The following is a 19,041-nucleotide window of genomic DNA, read 5'->3' as shown; positions in this document are numbered from 1 at the left end:
AGGGAGGGGGAGGTGCTGATCAGTGGGGATGCTGGCAGGCATGGGGGAGCTAATGGGGGGCTGCTGACCTATTACTGTGGCTCTTTGGCAATGTACATTGGTAAATTCTGGCTCCTTCTCAGGCGCAGGTTGGCCACCCCGCTCTAGTCCCTGTGATAGTTTACATGTGTTGCCTCAAGCTGAGGACTCCATCCACATAACCGTCTCTGCTGGCTTCTTTCAAGTGCATCTGGACTGGAGTTCTGCTCATCATCTCTTCCCGCCACAAAATGGACTCTAGCCCCCTCTTATAAAATATTGGGGTCAGTGATCTGGTAAAACTTCTACAGCAGAAGTGGGCTGCAAAAAAAAAGTTGGTTTTGGAGGAAGTCTTGTGAGCTGAAGGGACACGGACACTTCACATTAGTGCACTCTCACCACCAGCGTACACATAAAATCCCACCTTTTTATTATGGCATATCGTTCTGGCTTGGATGTGTCAATACCACACTCGTGTGACAAAAAAGGGCAAAAGACATAGCGACGCTGAAATCGTTACAGAGTCATGCTATTAGCAACACAGGTCGATACGATGGATTTCCAAGATACAAAATTGTTTGGGGTGGTTGTTTTTTCCCCCCTACACTGAACTAACTTTACAATATTTTGTGAAGTTGCTTTTTTTCCAGTAGAGAAAAAAAAAATGTAAAATATGCTGAGAACAACTACAAGCAGGAATCATTTTAATGGTTAACAGAAAAAAAAAAAGCTGTAACTTTGTTCTATAACAGCATCTATTAAACACACGTAACGAAAGGTCAGCAACTATACAGAAGAAAGAGTAGGTATTTCACCACAGGAGTCTGAAGTTGGGGCAGGAAAGGGAACTCCGCAACTGGATGGTTTTATTTGGTCACAAAGTTTGAGCCGAGTGTTTAAAATGAGGCATCCTTAAAGATGCAGCACTCCTATTCAAAACAATAAAGAGAAACTTCTGATAGACTAGAACCTACCGGTCTGCAAAAAAATTAAAAAAAATAAAAATTAGACATTTAAAAAAAAATCCAAGTATTTCTAGTATTACGACTTAACTTACTGTTACAAAACAGACCGACCGCTCCTCCTTAAGCAGCAACAAGACAGCCCAGGAGCAATGACACCTTCACCACAAAGTACAGTATCTCTGGGGCTTCCAATTCAAGGCTGATACTCCTAATGCGATGTTAGGACGATCCGTTTGTCTGCCAAGTGATCAGGCACGAAAAAGAGAGACGGCCTCTTTTTTCCACCACACTGCCCGGCTCTCGCAACAAGCTAAGACATTCTCTTTGGGTCAAGACTAACAGAAACCGCTTTCTCAAATATTCTTCAGGTTTCCTGCCAACCTGGGTTTTATTATTATTCTCATGGGGGCGGGAGGGGGGAGATTTTTTTATTTTTATTTTTTTAAAAACCACAATTTTCCTGACAGTCTCTAAAGTGATACTGAAAGTGTTTAACAGTCACTCTTCCACAGTTTAATTGTTTTGTCGTTTTCTAGTGCCGCTGATGCAATGATATTTTCTGTTGGGTGACAAGCTGTTGAGATCACAACATCTAAATAAAAGGAGAGAGAGAGAGAGAGAGAGAGAGATGTCATTATTTATAGCAGTCCAAGCTGCTTTGGTTCAGAGCAGGTATTTTCAGCTCAAATGTGCAGAGCTGCCCCCTCGTAAGACATGGCCAGGTTCTCTCTCAACAGCAGATACTGACATATGAGTATGATGGATTTATGAATACAAATGTTAGTGGGCCTACCCCAATTGTGAATTTAATAGCTGGAGAGTGGGTGAAAGTTTATACGATATTACAACAGGCCGAACTCAGGGAACTATTTCACAGCAGTGCTGTAGGAAAGAACCAGACAGACCCGACGTTCTGACGACATCGCAGGCCTAGGGTTTCTTGGTGTAAATGCGGACAGAGAAAAGCCCACCAAAGCAAATAGCAGATAGTTGATTATGCCACAAGTGCCCCAAACTCACAATTGAAAGTCCTGATCCTCCAAAGACTTACGCACACGCTTCCCTTTACAGATTGCGAACAGTCCTATTTGCTTCAATGGGCACGCTCAGTGCACAGGGGTTTAAGTAGGTGCATAAATCTGCAGGATTTGGCCCTAAGATACTGATCATGCAAATACTTAAGCACGCACATAATTCTATTCACATGGATCACGCCCCTGACTACTCGTGTAAGTAAAGCATGTGCTTAAGCGTTTGTAGGGGCAGGGGCTAAGTGTTCAAGACTCTTTGCAGATGGGGTCAGTGTCTCTAAAGATGCCTCAAGCTCACCTGGAACTCGTCCTTGGACAAGTGCAGCTTTGGGAGGAGCCAATGGCCAAGGGTTTCCCAAAGTGAGGCTCCCCAAGTCACTAGTCATGTCACACAACACTTGTGAAAATCTTGGCCAATTTCTTTCCATATAATTCAAGGAAAACAATGTCTCTGATATGACAATAATTCCTGTAAAAATGCCCATCAAGTGTCAGGGAAAACACACCATGTGTCCTAATCATGCCCCATTCAGGCCGATCTTTATACTAATCCCATCTGTCAAATTCTAAGCAAACACTAAAAATAGACATTTCCAATTCACACCATCAAATTAACCTTAAACGCCATGTGCTCGTTATTTATATAGCTAAGGAACGCTTAATCAAAATCAGTGTAACAAAAAACAGATTCACACCTGTGTGTCCCTGTAATTTCTGTACAATCTCTTTTGTTTGGAGGTTCCAAATATAAACCAGGTTGTCCTCTGAACCAGACACAATCCACTGGAAAAAATGCAGAGGGAAATAGTTATTGAAGTGCCATTTTAGTCTTTCCTGCCACCCCAACTTTAATTGCTATTTCCTCTATATAGGTTCATATACCACCCTCATTACCATAGCACTTGAGTGCCTTCCAGTTGTGCATTAAGCAACGTGGCTAACATCAGTCATGTGTGGTTGATTCTCCCTTTCTCTCACCCCCCGGGGCAAGGAGAACAGTGTGCAGTAGAGTATGTTGTTTCGGTAGGCCTTGGGGTTTGTTTTCACATCCATACTCTTCTGTTTTAAATCATATGATCTAGCTCTTCTACAGTGCTTTTCATACGTGGTTTTCAAAGCACTTCACAGAGGGTGGGATCATTATTCCCATTTTACAGATGAGGAAATGGAGGCACAGAGCCAGGCGGGGAGAGAGGAGGATATAACTTGTCCAAGATCACCCAGCAGGCCAGTGGCAGAGACAGAAATAGAACCCAGGTCTCTTGAATCCTGGTCCCATGCTCCTTCCACTAGGCCATGCCAAAGGCCAAAAAGGCTGGTTGCAGAAGTGGGCTTAGCCCTCGAAGCAGAAGGGGGGGTGGTTTAAGATGGATCTTAGTCCTTGGGAGAATCTCAGAATGGCCCCTCAAGAAAGCTCCTTCTCCTGCACAGGGATGCTGTGGTCCTAGAGACAGCATCTCAACCAAGACTCATACATAGCAACTCACAATCTGTAACAGGCGGGTGCTGTATTATGAACTCATATGGCTGCTCACCACAGAGGTTTTCCCTACATTACTGGGGTACATTAAACCTGGCACAGTTCTAAGCACTGAGCGTACACGGGCACTTGTGGCACAGCTGAATGGAGTTTGCTAAAACTTTCCCCCAAATGGTCCCTTTCGACCAAGCTCCCAGCAAGCAAAGTTTCCAATGAAACCTTGGGACCGTTGCTCTATTACAATCCCTCCTCATTGCTTGGAAGTTGGCAACATTCATTGTAGCACTTGTTATACGGGGCTCCCCCCAGGGCGAACACAGTTTTGCACTAAGGGCAAGTCAGCTATTTATGGGCCCAGAAAGATTTGCATCATCCCCTTAATTTTGATGAAAAATAAATCCTCAAATGCATCACATCCCTAAAAGCAGCTCAGTAATCCCCAACCTTTCCACCCGTGACGGAGAAGTTTGCGAAGATGCAGTATTTCTCATTCTTGTGACCGGTGTACGTCTTCAGGCACTGGAAGGGAAGAGCCAGAAGGGAAAAAACTGTAAGTGCAGCTGGCAATGAGATATCTAGCAGTCAAGGACAAACTCCCTTTGCAGAGCAGACTAAATACATCTGTGCACATTTCCCACCCCCATCAACTCATCCAAAGGATGCAGAGGGCATCACTGCCCTAGAATGCTAACCAATCACTTCCCGGGGAGGATGGGGAGAGAAAATGACCCCGATTTGTCACTTCCATCCACAGGAAAAACAAGGCAAGAACAATTTACCAGTTCAAGAAACATTGAATTCAATGTCTCTGGGCATCTTAAAAATGTAAAGGAACTTTTAAAATGATCCCGTTTGGTCCACTACTATAGAACAAGGGCTGTAACAAATTATTTATAGTAATTATATTGTACAGATGACCGAGAAAAAGCTTAACCTTATGTGAAACCATCCAAAGCAGGCTACAAACCTAGCTAGGACTTTATAGTAAGAGATTGTGACTGTACCTTTCCTTTGCTGTAGTCCCAAAGTTTCAGTGTGCTAGAGAACAAAAAGGAGAACAAGGATTTTAGGCTTTGTGTTACTTCACCGGTCATGATTTCTTGGTACATAAAAGTTTTTCCATACTAGAGCTTCCCAGAGTCCACATTAGTCATTCTAGTCTGGCTTGGGAATGCAGAGTTTCAGCTAACCCAACAAGAATTGGATTTTATTTACATGCCATTTGTATTCTCCTCTGTGAAAAAAATATGGAGCGAGTCTTTAAAAATAAAGCCCTTTTCTCTTCCTATGTGAACAGACGCTATGATGAGGTCTGTGACCGATAGAGTTGAGAATTGTCATTCAGTTCCTTTCGTCCCCCACATTTTGAGCTAACACATACTACAAGATACAGATTTTGGACCAAGCAAAACCAAGGCAGAACCACATGCGGTCCTGCATCTAGGTAGTTACAGGGATTGTGTTTTAAATCAGTCAGTAGTAGGCAAAAGAGACAACGTTCAAATTCTATTTGGTAGCCTAAGTGAAATTAGTCACTGGTTTCAGACAGATATATGTCTCTTTCACACACACACACACACACACACACACAAGTATGAGGCAACAATGTTGACTCCCCTGCTCTAGCTTGCAAAATAGCCTTAATTTTGGGTTTCCTTGCACTCACCGGATGAAAAGAGAAGGAACAATCCTGTAATGTCTTTTATAAGAAGACATTCATACATAACTAGCTCATCACCCTGTGACTTAGGGATGGGAGGGTCTCATTACACCAGCAGCAATTAATACTTAAGGGTGGAGAAGGGAGAGTGGCTGGTCTTTGCTAAACAGTGCCACTGGAAATATTCCAATCGGAAAACTCTCAATAGAACCAATCCCCCTGCATAGCTTTTCTACTTTGTATGCATAGCTATTTTAGCATTGCTGCCTTTGAGAGAGAGACTCGCAGCCTTTCATGGTGTTACAGCAAGAGAACCGTTGGATCAAGGAACTACTTCATGATGAAGGCTCTGAAAAGACGCAAAGCTAAGAGTGCACGGGGGTATGTCAACAGCAGTGCTAAGACTGCCAATAGCATGAACTTTGCTGATGTTCTGACAATATAATTCCCAGAGGACTGGATTATAGAAGTTTGATGGCAGGTATGAGTTTACCCATCATAAGACTATTACAATAGCATATAAAAGGTTACATTTGAAGTTGATGAATGCACTTTAAATGTATTTTTGAATACCTACTTGTCCAGAGTTGCTGCTAGTATGTATTTGCCATTTGGAGAGAATTTCACAAAAGACACAGGAGGGTTATCATCATCTGTGTTGGAAATACAAGGGTGTTATGCAGAATATGGTGAAATTTCTCTCTCACGGACAAAGAATTTCTTGTGACAAAACACACCTACCGCCGATTACAAAAGCCAACTTCAAGTTTAGTTTAGTTACATTTTTGTTCAGCTACCATTTTATACTTCAAGCAAACTGATGGGAGATACAGGAAAGTGGTAATGTGAAATAGTTCAAAAGGAAGAATATTTGGTTTGCTAGCATTTTATTATTCCATAATTATCTATTACCCAACCTTCCCACTCCTGCATCAACCTTCCCTAGAGTCCACAGTGTGGCTGTAAAAGTCAGAAGTAAGGCCCTACTTCATTTGAGAGATTGTGGAACATGCAATATTGAGCTTCCACCACAATTTTGTTTTTAATTCGCTTACTTTGCACTGTCCACAATTTTGCATGCGTTTTGAGTATGCAAATAGTACTGTACTAACATTTAATGCCTGTAAAATGTTAAAGGCTAAAGTGATTGGACTCAATTTCTACAGCACTTGTTTAGTCTTCTGAATTTTAGTCACGGAATTTTATATTGTAGCAGTCACTTTTTTAAAATAATGAATGTAGTATTGTTGCAGCAAAATGTCTGGTTATCAAAAAAAAATAGCAGGCATAACATAATACTTGAGTGTTGATATCCTGCCAATATTTTTTTTTCTTAAACAAATAGGTCTTTTGCCAAAAGCTAGGAATGGGTGACAGGGAATGGATCACTTGATGATAACCTGTTCTGTTCATTCCCTCTGAAGCACCTGGCATTGGCCACTGTCGGAAGACAGGATACTGGGCTAGATGGACCTTTGGTCTGACCCAGTATGGCCATTCTTATGTCTACTCTGGCTTTTTCCAAATTACTGCTATTAATAAAGGTCCATTATTACATTTCTGCAATTTTCTATGTCTTGTCTGCAACTATTTGAAGATCATCCCAAGATTAGGGCCTTAGTCATAAAACCATTACACTGAGGGTATGTCTACACTGCCTGCCGCATCGGCAGGCAGCGATCGATCCAGCGGGGATCGATTTATCACATCTAGTCTAGACATGGTAAATTAACCCCCGAGCACTCTCCAGTAGACTCCTGTACTCCACCACCGCGAGAGGCGCAAGTAGAGTCGACGGAGGAGTGGCAGCAGTCGACTCACTGCGGTGAAACCATCATGGTAAGTCGATTTAAGTACGTCGACTTCAGCTACATTATTCATATAGTTGAAGTTGCGTAACTTAGATTGATCCCCTTCCCCCCCAGTGTAGACCAGGGCTAAGACACACCCTACTGCTAAAGTATATCCATTGTGAACACCAGAAGGTGTAGTTTTGCCTATGTCACTTCATGTCAACACTAGAGTCTGGCAATCAGAGGCACGACATGCACTGTTCAACAGGCTGCCCACTGTCTTAAGAAGGACACCAGTTCTCAAACACCTGCAACCCTAAATTGTAAACACATTTAGTCTTCTCCCACTGCCATGTGCTATTTATTGCATTGGAGTATGTAGCTATCATTTCTGAAAGTGAAATAAGACTTACTTTTGCCACAGCAGTTCCAAGCCAATGCACAGCCAGGCATAATACTACAATGACTAGTGGAAAACCCTGTAGTACAGGTACTTAGATTTATTGTCAGCACACACTGGGCAATATTCCAAGCCTAAGAAAGTTTCCTACACATGTGAGAGAGGATATTTCCCCTAAAATCAACTGCAAGGATGGTGTGTATGAAGAGGACAGTGTAAGGAGAAGGAAAATAGAAACCAAAGCCAATAAGAAAACCACCTAAGTGCAGTCAAAGTCACGCTGAGTATTTCATATTCTATACAATAATACAGCAGAGAGAATCAAGAACAACATACACACGTTTGCCTGCTTACCAATCAGTGTTTTTAAGCACTGGCCTGATGCCGTATCCCAGATTCGACTTTAACAAAAAGAGAGACAGACATGAGTCACTATTGTAGCTATGGAATGTATTATATCATCAACTGACAAGTTTACATTTTAACCTCAAAGTCATGATATAAGAAGTGAAAAACTAAAAGAATCTACATTTTTTTAAGTTATTTTTATGTAAGGCGCCTAGAAGGCTGTGGCACATAATAAATGTTACTGAAGAAATAACCACTTACCAGAGACCATCATAGCTACTTGACACTATCAGGGACCCATCACGATTAAAATGCACCTGTGGTTTTATATATGGGGAAAAACAGCAGTATTCGTGTTTATGAAGAGCAAGAAGTCACATTTGAAAATTATTTATCTCCCAAGTAGTACGTTGGGTCCCAATTATCACAAAACTAGTACGCTGTGATTCATGTGGAGGGTGGCAGGAATTCAACAACATGATGATGGGCACAGAAAGTTCTGACATATCAGGTTAAAAAAAAGCACGCTGGGAAATTTACTGTAAGTCGGCCTTGCAAAATTCTAATGTCTCATTTGCATCCGCCTGATTTTTTTTTTTTTTTCTCCATACAGACAGCTGCAGTTAATTCAGTTAGCAGGGTAATGGACGGGCAAATAGATTGAGACTAGCTGGTAAGTTTTCATAACAATTACTAGACTGTTTTAAGAGGCCTCTTAAAACATTAAGACCCGAACTGATTCACTGCTCCAAGGTGGTGAGGAATTTTGCTAACAGTAGCGAGACCATACTAGAAGAGTGCATTATAGTTACACGCACACCTCAGTCTGGTCCATTTATTTTCTTCAGTCACCCACGAGCTTCCCGCAAAACCCCAATAAAGTGAATTTTAAATAGCAAATATTGAAACACACCCATGAGGGTGGTGGAGAGGGGGTTTGTAAGATCACACAAATTTCTGGTAAGCATTGTGGACTATACTCCATTTTAATGTCAGATCCATGTGACCAGAGCAGCCACAGCTCAAAATGTCTGAAGCTTTGAATTCTGCTCACCTCTGCTTTCGTTTTATAACATTTCATCTCTGTTAAGAGCTGCACACCTTCTGTTTTCCCTACCGTGAATGGATTTTTTTTTTTTTTTGAACACACACGTTTTAGTCACTTTCATCCACAAAATGGATGAGATTTTCAATGCAGTTTATTTTGAAGTTCTCTCGTTCTACCTCCTGAAGTAGTTTAGAATAATGATAAAGTTATGGAGTAACCCAGATGTACAGCAAATTCAGAATTTCACTGAGCAGAAAGGAGTAGAGCCCACAATCTGTGCTTTTATAGCAGATGCCGCCTGTTATAATGCCCAGAGGCAGAAATCCATGCTGGGGTTCGAGTGGTAAGTATGGGTCACTGGCATCTCCATGTTCATTAATACCCTTACAAGTCATCACATTACACTGTGTCCTTCACCAAGGGGAAGATAGAGGGTAACAGTGAGACACTGCTCCCTTCTTTGCAAAAGGGGAAAAAGCCCTGCTAGATGCAGGCAAACATGTCAGCATGTTAATGTATCTGAAGGCACTTACAGCTGAAACTGGGTCAGAATGCGCAGGCAGCGTCTTGAGGCACTTCCCCGTTTTCACATCCCATATCCTCACACTTTCGTCAAACTGAAGATCAGAGGACAAAGTCACACAGTGATTTTCAAATGCACTCACTCCCCGGCCGTACTGCCCAGCCCGCATGAACGGATTAACAGGTTTCATCAGGGAGGGGAAAAAAAATATGCATGACTACATTCCTCAAGCATCTAGACTTATTTCTGCTTGGGAGCAACCAAGATTTTAATGGAATTCATCTTCACTGCTAGTCACTTAGCACTGTTCACTTAGTGTGGGGATCTTCAAAGGAGTTAAATCCTAAACCTTAATGCTTGGCCCTCATGGAACTTTCCTGTGCCAATCACAAGCAGTTTTATGAATTTTAAGCTCAAATATTCATGCAAGGAAGCTAGTATTTATCCCTAGCTTACAGACAAGGTAATTCAGGTTTAATGACTTGCTCAAGGTGACAGCGAGCTGGGAGAAATGTGAGAGGAGGACCCGAGAGTCCTATTCCCAGTCCCTTCACAAGCCAGGTGCATAATGCTTCTTAGCTGCAGAGCAAGCTGTTGAAATTGTCATGAAGCTACGTTTCAGTGATGCCATGGTTTGCATGAAATGGTCAAATAATCCCTCAAAGAGATAAGGGCAATCGCAGAATCTGAACTACAAAGATACAAGGAACTTCTATTTCCTGAGCTATTCATGCCAGAGCAGCCCTCAGTACTAAGGAAGGCTTTGCAATGAAGTGAATGTAGATATGCTGACTGCTTAGTGAAGCCAGGAAGAACATCTGGAGCTAGACCTATAGCCAACACTTACGGTGCTATGGGTGAAGCCCCAAACTTCTAAAGCTGGGCTGAGGGCTTTGACCTTGGCTTAACAGCCAACACAGTAGTGATGCTACCAACTCTCCCCTTTAAGACTTCATTTAATTACATGTTATGCATAGTAGAATTCAGCTGGTCTAGATCTCTGCAGGGTGTATGGGACTTGTACTCCATTGAGAGTGTGTTCACTTACCGAGCCTGAAACAATGAGGTTGGATTGGGGGTTGAAGTTGCAGCAGAAGACATAGTTACTGTGTCCCTTCAGTGTCTTCAAACACTTGCCCTGAATAATTTAATTTATTTAATTTAAAATATTATTAGTCAAATATACATACAGTAGATTTACCAGTAACTTTCCACACCTTCAAAGTTCCCATGGTGACCTACATTCAGGACTAGTCAGACTGTGATAAAGGGACAACATCAGGTTAAATTTCTCCCCCCTCCCCCCAATCTAGGCTTCTATAAAAAAAAAAAATCCCTCATGTTTTTATGGAACAGGAACAGTTAAGCAAAACAGAAACAAGGTGTTTCCAACCCCAACCCTGTCCCATTCTCATAGTGCATGAGAACCAGGCGGTTAAACGGCTTAGGAACAAAAGTGAAATGAACTAGCTTATTTTAATTGCCAATACAGAAGGCAAGCAAGCTGCATCACTGGTGAAAAGTTAATGACAAATGTTCCATGTCAAGTTAGTCATCTTCATTTTAAGATGCCCCAAGAGAGGACTGGGGAGAAGAGAGAGAACTCAAGCCCCGCCCTTACCGAGCTCACATCCCAGATTTTGAGAGTTTTGTCATCGGAGGCAGAGACAAGAAGGTTGGAATCTGATGACCAGGCTACGTCAGAGATACCCTGAAACAAAGGAAAGCAATTTAACACTGAGCTTTGCTTGCTGATTCACTCCAGAACAGGCAAAGCATAGACAGTTTCATATTTGAAGCCAGAAAGAGAGAAAAGAAAGGTCACCTTAACTTTGGAAAGTCAGGATAAAAATGGATCACAGCAACTTTAACGCATCTTCCTCTTACCACAGGATAGCCAATGACTCTGGGAAGCCTTTAGCTTTGCTGAGCCTCGCATTGCAAGAGCATAGTGGTTTGTTCAACCAGCAGTTCTAGTGACTCTGGGACCTGGTCCTCTTTTTGAAGTTCAGAAATAACAACTTACACATAGCTGGGTTAGATTCATTTCCTTCCCCCTCCCTGAAGAGGGGCTCATCCCTACTGTCTGCCTGAAATGACCCAGAGTAAAATTTTCAAAAACACCCAAGTGACTTAGGAGCCTAAGTCATGTTTTCAAAAGTGATTTAGGCAGCTGGGTCCTATTGACTTTCAGTGAGATTTAGGAGCCTGAGTCTCAATGGAAGTGAACGGGACATAGGTATCATCTAAGTCAGTGCTTCTCAAAGCCGGTCCGCCGCTTGTTCAGGGAAAGCCCCTGGCGGTCTAGGCCGGTCTGTTTACCTGCCGCGTCCGCAGGTTCAGCCGACCAGCACATCCCTCGGCCCGCGCCACTTCCCGCAGGCCCTATTGGCCTGGAGCGGCGAACCGCAGCCAGTGGGAGCCACGATCGGCCAAACCTGCAGACGCGGCAGGTAAACAAACCGGCCCAGACCACCAGAGGCTTTCCCTGAACAAGCGGCGGACCGGCTTTGAGAAGCACTGATCTAAGTCACTTTTGAAAACTGGATTTCAGTACTTTGGAACGCATTTCTTCATTTTCAAACATTAGATCTTATTTCCTGGATTTCAGTGGGTAAAGCTATGAGAAATGTCATGTTCCCTTTAAAAAAAAAGCACCATTCTGATCAAAATTTAAAAATTTAAAGCAAATCCTGTAGGCAGAGCATTATACCCTGTAGTTTTCCTAGGTGGAAGCCCAGCTGTTCAAACAGGTAGTGTTAGTGCTCACAAAGGGAATGACTTTCACACTGGCTAAACATTGTGCATGTAGGTGCTTTATCAGCAGTCCACAGGTTTCCGCACATCTCTCTCAATCTTGACCTAAAACATCCCCGTTATTCCAGGCCCAGGCCATCATCATCATACAGGGTTGGGTGGGGGGTTGCCATAGGGACAAATAAACCCCACCCCCAGATGAGACCAAACAATTTGCTTTCACAGGAATTAAACTACTATACGAAGGCTTCTGGAGGTGAAAGCTAGCAAATTAACCCATTATGCAAGCCCCAGATGCAATACTGAATTGCAATTGCGATCTGAAAGGACGGCTATTTAGACTGCAGAATATTCTTTAGAGTTCAATACTTACCAATTTGTGACCAGATATTGTTTTTTCAAACTTGCCATCATATGCTCCCCAAATTTTAATTAGTTTGTCAGCCGCTAAAAGAGAAAAGATTCCCAATAACTAACCAAGCAGCACTAAAAATAGCTACCTCAATCCCTTAAGGAGAGAGAAGCACATTGGCTACTTTTCTGCAAACACGTTACAGTTTTTACCCTCAAGCACAGACTTCAGTGCATAAAGTAGGGTGTAAACATGAAATGACAAAGTTTCACTGCGAGAGTTGGGATTACACATGCTGCCTTGAAAGTAAATGGTCTCAACTCATTCAGTTCCAAAATTGAATCCAGTGTAATGTATCTGACAAGCACTAACCTTTGGTTTCTCATTTTTAAAAATACATTTATTGCCAATGAGAAAAAAAGTGACCATGCCACATGAGACACTGAAACACTTCTGCCTCAGAGAGAGCAAAAACTGATCCACAAATTGGGCTGACATTACTCCTCTTGAGAAACAAACCCGCTACCCATTATCATGTTAGCTTGTGCTCTGTAGGAGAGAAAGAGGTTGATATTTGCTAGGTGTTAAAAGTTAGAGAACTGTCCGGGGAGGGAGGAGAAATTAACTTCTAGAAGGTACTATGAAGAGGGAGAAGTTAATTTCTATGGAGTATACTTGCCCATATAAAGGCAGTCACAATAAAGTAAAAGACCAGAATCACTGCCCATTTCTAGAGGCCATCTCCATCACCTTCAGTCCTGTTCCTCTAAACTGTCTCTTTCCTCTCCAATCCCTCTGGGTAACCAGTGCCCAAGTATGTGGTACTTGATTCAAAAGGAAGTTGTCAGGCAGTTGCAATGGTCACCAAAGAAAAGGTTAAACAGATATCACGGTGGGCTTTCTACGCAAAAAAACTGTCAAGTTCCTCCCTTCTGAAGTGTGTCAGTTTTGTACATTTCCCCTGGCTACTTACAAGAAAGGAACAGGCAGACTCTTCAAGATGCAATTATATTACGATGCCAATGGAGGGGAGGGAGAGCTAGGAGCTCTCCGGGTGAATCCCACCTCAATGCAGAGAATGCAAGCTGGTCGCTCATGCCAGGCAAGCCCCAATTTAAAGGCTTAAGCCAAAGTTTAAGCGATGCAAAGGGCTGCATGGGGCCCCCTCTGCACAAGGATTAATTTCACATGTATCCACAATCAGTGTGTAACTCTGCATTGTTTTTTGTAGAGTGACTCAGTAGCACAAGTTGAGCATCTCAAGCCCTTCAAGCCAGGCAGAGGAAGACCCAGCATATTGGACAACAGGACATAAAAGCCAACATTAAAGTGGGTCAAACTTTTGAAACAGCCAGCTTTGAGTGTCCCTTTAAAAAACAAGCCATGTGGTTATATTCCCCCACCTTTTGATCACTGTGCGTTAAGATTAGCCATCTACCTGTCTCCCAACAGGAGGGTTCACATGTGCACAATTCAGATAATGGGAAGGAATTAACGAAGACTAATACTTACAGGAACTGGCCAGCCACTCTCCATTGGGACTAAACTTTACTGACGAAACTGCCTTAGTGTGTCCTGCTAACGTGAACTTTAAAGCGTAGTTTGGTTTTACAGGTGCCGGCTGTAAGAAAGAGTCACACAAGTAAGATGATCGGAGCTTTAACTCAAGTGTTTCAGTTGTACCTGGGGTATCAGATTGAGCCTCTATGCAGTGCTCTGCACTTGGATGGCAATCCAGATTTGAGCCTTTATTTTTTTAAAATTTAAGTTCCTAGCCCTTATGCTTATGAAGGAAACTTGAGCCAGTACTGTCTTCCTGAGCCGACATAGAAACATGCTCAAACAATGGGTTAAATTCATTCTTGGTGTAACTCCAGCCAAGTCAGCGTTACCGGGAATGAAGTTGGCCCAGGAAGTCTGAGAAGTGTGAAATGAGCCATGTATCTCAATGGAGTGACCTGTGAAGGATTTTTAAAAATTGGGGTTATGCCTTTTTGCTTCTTTATGGTTTAAAATGAAGACCGGAAAAGCTCCCCCACCAACCACAACTTTTCACTTTAAATATCAGCAATGTCAAATCCAACCTTCCCTGGTTTTGCTGGAGGACTTTTTGGGCAAGGGGTTTCAGAGGGGCGCTGCGAGTTCTCACACCCTTACTGATGGGGCAATGGTCTTTAACAAAGGCATCCTTTCTCCCAAATGTCCACAGGCATTGAAAAATTTGAAGTCACTTGCAATCTGTTCCTCTCTCTATTGAGATAATAAATTCCCCAGTTCTCCCAGTCGCCCTAGAGCTGTCCAATGGTAGACAACAGCTGAATTGCTAGTGCAGAAAGCAATCAAATATTTTCTTGATAAGACTCTTTTAGGCTTTTTTTTTTTTTAAATATCACAAAACAGAAAAGGATACAAGGACTTATATTTTTTTTTTAACCTTTTGCAAGTCACCTTTACATACTAACACTGGCTATTTCACTGGTGAGCTTTTCAGCAGAAATATTCAGCTACTCTGGGGTCATGGGAAGGCTTTGGTAGGATACCATAACATTCTCCCAGTCTGACCCTGATTGTAATAATTGTGGAAATCATAATTAGCAGTAGAAATAAGTAAAGAAACCAAACTTCTAACAGACTTCATAATTCCCTCCTGGCTAACTGGAAACCCTGTTATTATTTCAAGAAACCCTGAAAGTGTCTCCCCATTTCTGAGCAAAGATTTAATACTAGTGTCACACCAATGTCTTACTACTGTGAGTACATTAGTTACAAAATATACTATGCCAAATTTATGAATACTCTGAAGTGTTACCATAAAACAAAATTTACACATTTTGAGATATATTCTCTTAAATGAATTTTGCAAACTAGCAAAACTCAGGAAGCCATATTGGACCTCAGTTATGCATGTTGAAGGTTATATTATCCACCTGCATCAAAACTAAACTCTTTAGAGCAATGGCAGGAACCTTGTTCTCAGTCTTGTCCACAAAGCACTTAGCATATTCTTCTTTTAATTCATAAAATTCAGTTTCTCAAAATACCCCAGTCCTATCTGTAAATTTGCCAGTAACAGATGCAAGTAACTTCCATGTGTACTGACAGGCGGAGATATCATTCTGAGATTTACACGCACCTTGGTCTGATTGGTTGAGGAGGAAGGAGTAGATTGTGTTTTGGTGGATTCTGCATCTGGTTTCTTCTCTTCTGTTGCCATGGTTCTCAAGCTAGCAAGTCAGCCGTATGGTGCTTGAAGCGATGAATGAATGTGCTGCTTCAAAAGGGAGCCTTTCACACCAAAAAGAACGGCTCTAACAACACAAACCTACGAGAAAACGAAACCCCACTGTTAGCCATCAAGGAAATTATTTCAGCACCTAGAAAAAAGAGAATTAACACAACAGTGCGTCCTAACCATAATCCATGTCCCCAAATAACCAGTGAAAACACAAAGTTTCATGCCTATGACTTTGTACCATATGCAATGCTCCTCTCAACTCCCCTTCTTATAAGCTAAACTATAAAGCCTTTTGCTAGCCACATTGTGCTTGTTGTCCTTTTTCGCAGATGCCAAACAGCATTTAAACAGCTAAGCACATTACTATTCCTGAGAACTCTTTTCCATGTAAACAACTGCTGTAGTTACCACAGAATTGTCAACCCGTGGCAAGGGAGGTGATCCATGTGATGCTCTGAGAAGTTGTGGTCTATAGAATACAAGTTCAAGAACCTCAGTTATGACCTATTATCACACTTTGCCAGGTTCCTCTGCACCATATTCAGCAATCACTAAGAATACAGTATAGCTGTGAGGATCTGGCAAGGGTGGGGTCAGTTTATTTCTCAACACATTCCCTGAAATGCCATTAAAATTAAATAGTTCAAAAGCATAAGAGACACAAGGGTTTCATTTCATGGAACAGATGCAAGTAATAGCCCTGGATGTCTTTCGGGCTGAATGACGGACATGATGCAAAACCTAGGATCATGCGAAAAAATGCAACGGGCACACCCAGAGCTCAAAATCCTACTAGCTTCCTCTGCTCTCTCAATTCACCCATTTCAACCAAGTGTTGCCTCCTTAACTGCATTTCAGAGCAGCAAATCACAGTCGTTTCTGCCATACCTGGAAGACATTTCACCTGATTAAGAGCCAGCCTTGTAGTAGTCTCAACAGACTCGCCTTCTGAAACAAAACCTGTAAGCGCTGTGCCAATGTTCTGCAATCAGGGCTTATACTGCAGAGGGAGTAACCTCTCCTGCAGCCCAAGCAGATTTCAGCCTGACAATGGGAAATACCTCTGACACAGACAGTAAGGCTTTGTCTTTAGAAACAAATTATTAGTGTAATTTCCCCACTGTTGCTACCACCAGTTCTGTTCTGCTGGTAGCAGCTGTATTTGGAGTGACGGCATAGGTGACTGGTAGCATTTAAGCATCATATCATCACTGGGGGGCTATGTAGCATGGTATTGCCCGTGTCTTGTCTACACTAGGGTTCTCTTTGGTGGAGATGAGCCACTGGTAGGAAATTTGGAAGCGATCTTTGGAAACTGTACGTCAGCTTTTCAGTGTGTAGCTCTGTCGAGAACAACATTATTCATCATTCAGCACTGGTACAAGAGGCAGCTTTCTGCACCAAACAGTAGAAACAGCAATATTCAGTCCAGGTTTCCTGAATGGCAATTGGCTGATGACAACATGGCTAATTTGAGAGTAGCAGTCGTGTTAGTCTGTATCCGCAAAGAGAACTGGAGGACTTGTGGCACCTTAGAGACTAACACATTTATTTCAGCATAAGCTTTTGTGGGCTTCATCGGATGCACAGAATGGAACATATAGTAAGAAGATATATATACACATACAGAGAACATGAAAAGGTGGGAGTTGCCATACACACTCTAAGAGGCTAATTAATTAAGATGAACTGTTGTCAGCAGGAGAAAAAACTTTTGTAGTGATAATCAAGATCGCCCATTTAAGACAGCTTGAGCTCATGAAGAGACTTATACCCAGCCCAAATCATTAATGCTTCAGCCTGTTGGAGAGAGTACAAGCTCTACTTCCGTACTTGTGCTAGTCCAACGTCCAGTCACCTACAGCAGCCTGGGCACCCAGGATGAGACACACACCCTGTTCTCCATGTAATGAATGGTAAGGGCCAGGATCGAGGCATGCAAGTAACATGGGCCACACAAGCAACGCAGAACCAATGCACAGAAGGTGGGGAGGGGAGAAAGGAATAATGCATGCCCCCTATAGAGGCTATAAAGCATGTGAACCAAGGAAGGAAAAGGTTTGTGAATGCAAAGTAAGATACAGAATATGGGAGCTAGAGAGGAGGGCAGATCCATACACTCTGGGCATGGGCTGATGCATGCCCCAACCTAGCATAGGAGCTGGGGGCAGGGGGGAGGGAAGAGAGAGGAGGCGCAGGGACAGGCCTATGCATCCCTGGGACAGGGTCTGATGCATGTGCCAGCCTGGAACGCAGAGCAAGTCCATGCATCCCGGAAGCAGGGACTGGTGAGTGCCTGCTAGGGAGGAGGCAGATCCATGTACCCTGGGAGCAGGGGCTGGTACATGCTCTCACACATATGGAAGCTAGGGAGGTGCAGGTCCATACACTCTGGGCAGATCCATGCAGCCACATGGATTCTCAGGAGGGGGCGGGACAAAGCACCCTGGGGGCTAGGGAGGTGCCAGGGGCTGGTGCATGCCCCACACCGGTGGAAGCTAGGGAGGGGGCAGATCCATGCACCCCCCAGGGGTGCTAGGGAGGGGCCAGGGACTGGTGCATGCCCTACACGTGGAAGCTAGGGAGGGGGCAGATCCATGCACTCTCCATGGGCGCTAGGGAGGGGCCAGAGGCTGGTGCATGCCCCACCCATGGAAGCTAGGGAGGGGGCAGGTCCATATACCCCCCATGGGCGCTAGGGAGGGGCCAGGGACTGGTGCATGCCCCACCCGTGGAAGCTAGGGAGGGGGCAGGTCCATGCACCCCCCAGGGGCGCTAGGGAGGGGGGAGGGGGCAGTGCACACCCCCACGCGGGCTAGGTGGGCAGGTCCCCGGGCGGGGGCAGAGCCCGGCGCGTGCCGGTCGGGTCGGGTCGGGGCAGGGCGGGGAGGGGAGGGGACAGCGGGGCCCGGGCCGCGAGGCGGAGGCTGGCGCGTGCCCGCCAGGAGGGGGCGGGGGGCTCTGGCCCCGTTCAGTCACTTACCGGGGGGCGGGGCGCCGCCTCCTCCTCGGCGGGGAGCAGGGCCGGGGAGGGGGGAAGCGGCGGCAGCTCCGTAGCCGCCAGGCGGGGGAATGTGGGGTGGCGCATGCGCTAAGGGCGGGGGGGGTGCACAATGCCGCTCTCTCCTGGGGATGCTACGGCGAGACAGAAGGGACAGAAACAGAGACAGGCCGGGTGCACTGGCAACGCCTTAAAGGGCTAGAAGCCTTTTCTGGGTGAATAGTTGGCGGGGGGGTAGGGGGGAAACTAGGTGTGGTTTGGTGAAAACCTGCTCGGTTGGGGCCCCCAGGCCACGCACGGCTGCACAGCCAGGCTTCCTCCAGCGATCCCAGCTGGGCTCTGCTATGCACAGCTCCAGCCCAGAGGCACCCGTGCTGCCCACGTGGGCAATTCCCATTGAAGTCACTGGGCGCTAGACCAAAGCCCAACC

The 19,041-nt window shown here is 44.2% G+C and overlaps 1 protein-coding gene across 1 annotated transcript; it reads right to left on the bottom strand.

Annotated features, from left to right (window-relative positions):
• Positions 1–425: 425 nt before the first annotated feature.
• WDR5 (WD repeat domain 5) lies at positions 426–18,713 on the bottom strand. Its single transcript, XM_034793828.1, has 14 exons — positions 18,594–18,713; positions 15,509–15,697; positions 13,888–13,996; positions 12,397–12,470; positions 10,888–10,977; positions 10,315–10,404; positions 9,277–9,360; positions 7,957–8,012; positions 7,702–7,748; positions 5,732–5,807; positions 4,499–4,532; positions 3,939–4,013; positions 2,710–2,797; positions 426–1,575 (listed from the first exon to the last, which is right to left on the bottom strand). Exons 2-14 carry the CDS (start codon positions 15,587–15,589, stop codon positions 1,475–1,477), a joined length of 1,005 nt encoding a protein of 334 aa, XP_034649719.1. The 5' UTR covers positions 15,590–15,697; positions 18,594–18,713; the 3' UTR covers positions 426–1,474.
• Positions 18,714–19,041: the final 328 nt, after the last annotated feature.

The sequence above is a fragment of the Trachemys scripta genome, chromosome 17 (assembly GCF_013100865.1).
Source record: "Trachemys scripta elegans isolate TJP31775 chromosome 17, CAS_Tse_1.0, whole genome shotgun sequence".
Classification (NCBI taxonomy): domain Eukaryota; kingdom Metazoa; phylum Chordata; order Testudines; family Emydidae; genus Trachemys; species Trachemys scripta.
Note: the sequence above shows the minus strand (reverse complement) of the source record. Positions and strands in the feature narration are given on the sequence as shown.